Source organism: Trachurus japonicus, chromosome 16 (assembly GCF_045865225.1).
Source record: "Trachurus japonicus isolate A0001 chromosome 16, Traja_1.0".
Classification (NCBI taxonomy): domain Eukaryota; kingdom Metazoa; phylum Chordata; class Actinopteri; order Carangiformes; family Carangidae; genus Trachurus; species Trachurus japonicus.
In genome coordinates this window covers 35,247,970-35,248,915 of record NC_140922.1, presented here as the reverse complement: position 1 = coordinate 35,248,915, position 946 = coordinate 35,247,970, and the positions used below count along the sequence as shown (strand labels likewise).

The 946-nt window shown below is 38.5% G+C and overlaps 1 protein-coding gene across 1 annotated transcript in view; it reads right to left on the bottom strand.

The window, feature by feature from the left end:
• The window catches only part of LOC146972793 (sialic acid-binding Ig-like lectin 15), a 12,458-nt gene continuing 11,512 nt past the window's right edge, over positions 1–946 (bottom strand). Inside the window, exons 5-6 of the mRNA XM_085803449.1 lie at positions 824–874; positions 1–228 (exon numbers count right to left, since the gene is read on the bottom strand). Of these exons, the coding sequence (XP_085659575.1) occupies positions 191–228; positions 824–874 (89 nt within the window). The 3' untranslated portion in view covers positions 1–190. The remainder of the gene's footprint in view (positions 229–823; positions 875–946) is intronic.

Here is a 946-nt window from a genome sequence, read left to right as displayed (position 1 = left end):
AAAGGAACGTCTTCATCACTTGTTTCATAATCTGTGTCCCAGTTCAGCAGCTGCTTCCTTCGCAGGCGGCATTTGAAGACCGATGATGTCCCATCATTGCGACCAGGCCTGTCCCTGTGGAAGGCTCCTCTACTAAATCCATCCCTTCCTTTGCCGGTTCGAGGGGGACAGTTGTCCCTGAGAGATGACATCACTCACGTCTCACTCTGATGGCCGAGTACAGGACACCTGAGAAACAAGATGGTGACCTGAGATCAGTTACCTGTCTGACTGATGTCATCAGCTCAGAGTCTGCAGATGGAAATTAGCTCACTGCAAAAATTCAAAATCTTACCAAGAATATTTATAATTATTTCTAGTCAAAATGTCGTTTCTAGTCAAAATAAATCTCATTATACTTAAAATAAGACTCATCACATTTCACTTTTTATTTTTTTCAAGCAAATCTTCCACTTTAAATAAGTAGAAAAATCTGATAGTGGAGCAAGTTTTTCTTTCTTATTACAAACACAAAAAACTTGCTTTCACTGGCAGATTTTTCTACTTATTTCAATTGAAAATACGTTGAAAATGTGAAAATGATCTAAAAACAAGTTCATTTTTAGGTGATGAGTCTTATTTTAAGTGGAAAGAGATTAGTTTTGACTAAAATTGAGACATTTTGACAAGAAAGAAGACAAATATTCTTGGAAAGATTTTGAGTTTTTGCAGCTCTTGAGCTAAATCTGGTATATTTACAACTAATCATTTAGTATGTTCATGAATATACAGAGTCACATTACAAATAAATGGATAGATGAAATGAAAGGAGTGTCACACTCACCTGGCTCCTCCTCCTCCTCCTTCAAGGAGCTGCTCCGGTCAGCAGGCGGCGCTGTGGAGACAAAAACAACATCATGAGGCCTGAAGCTGATGAAACTCCAATCAGATCAATGGAGCTGAGAGA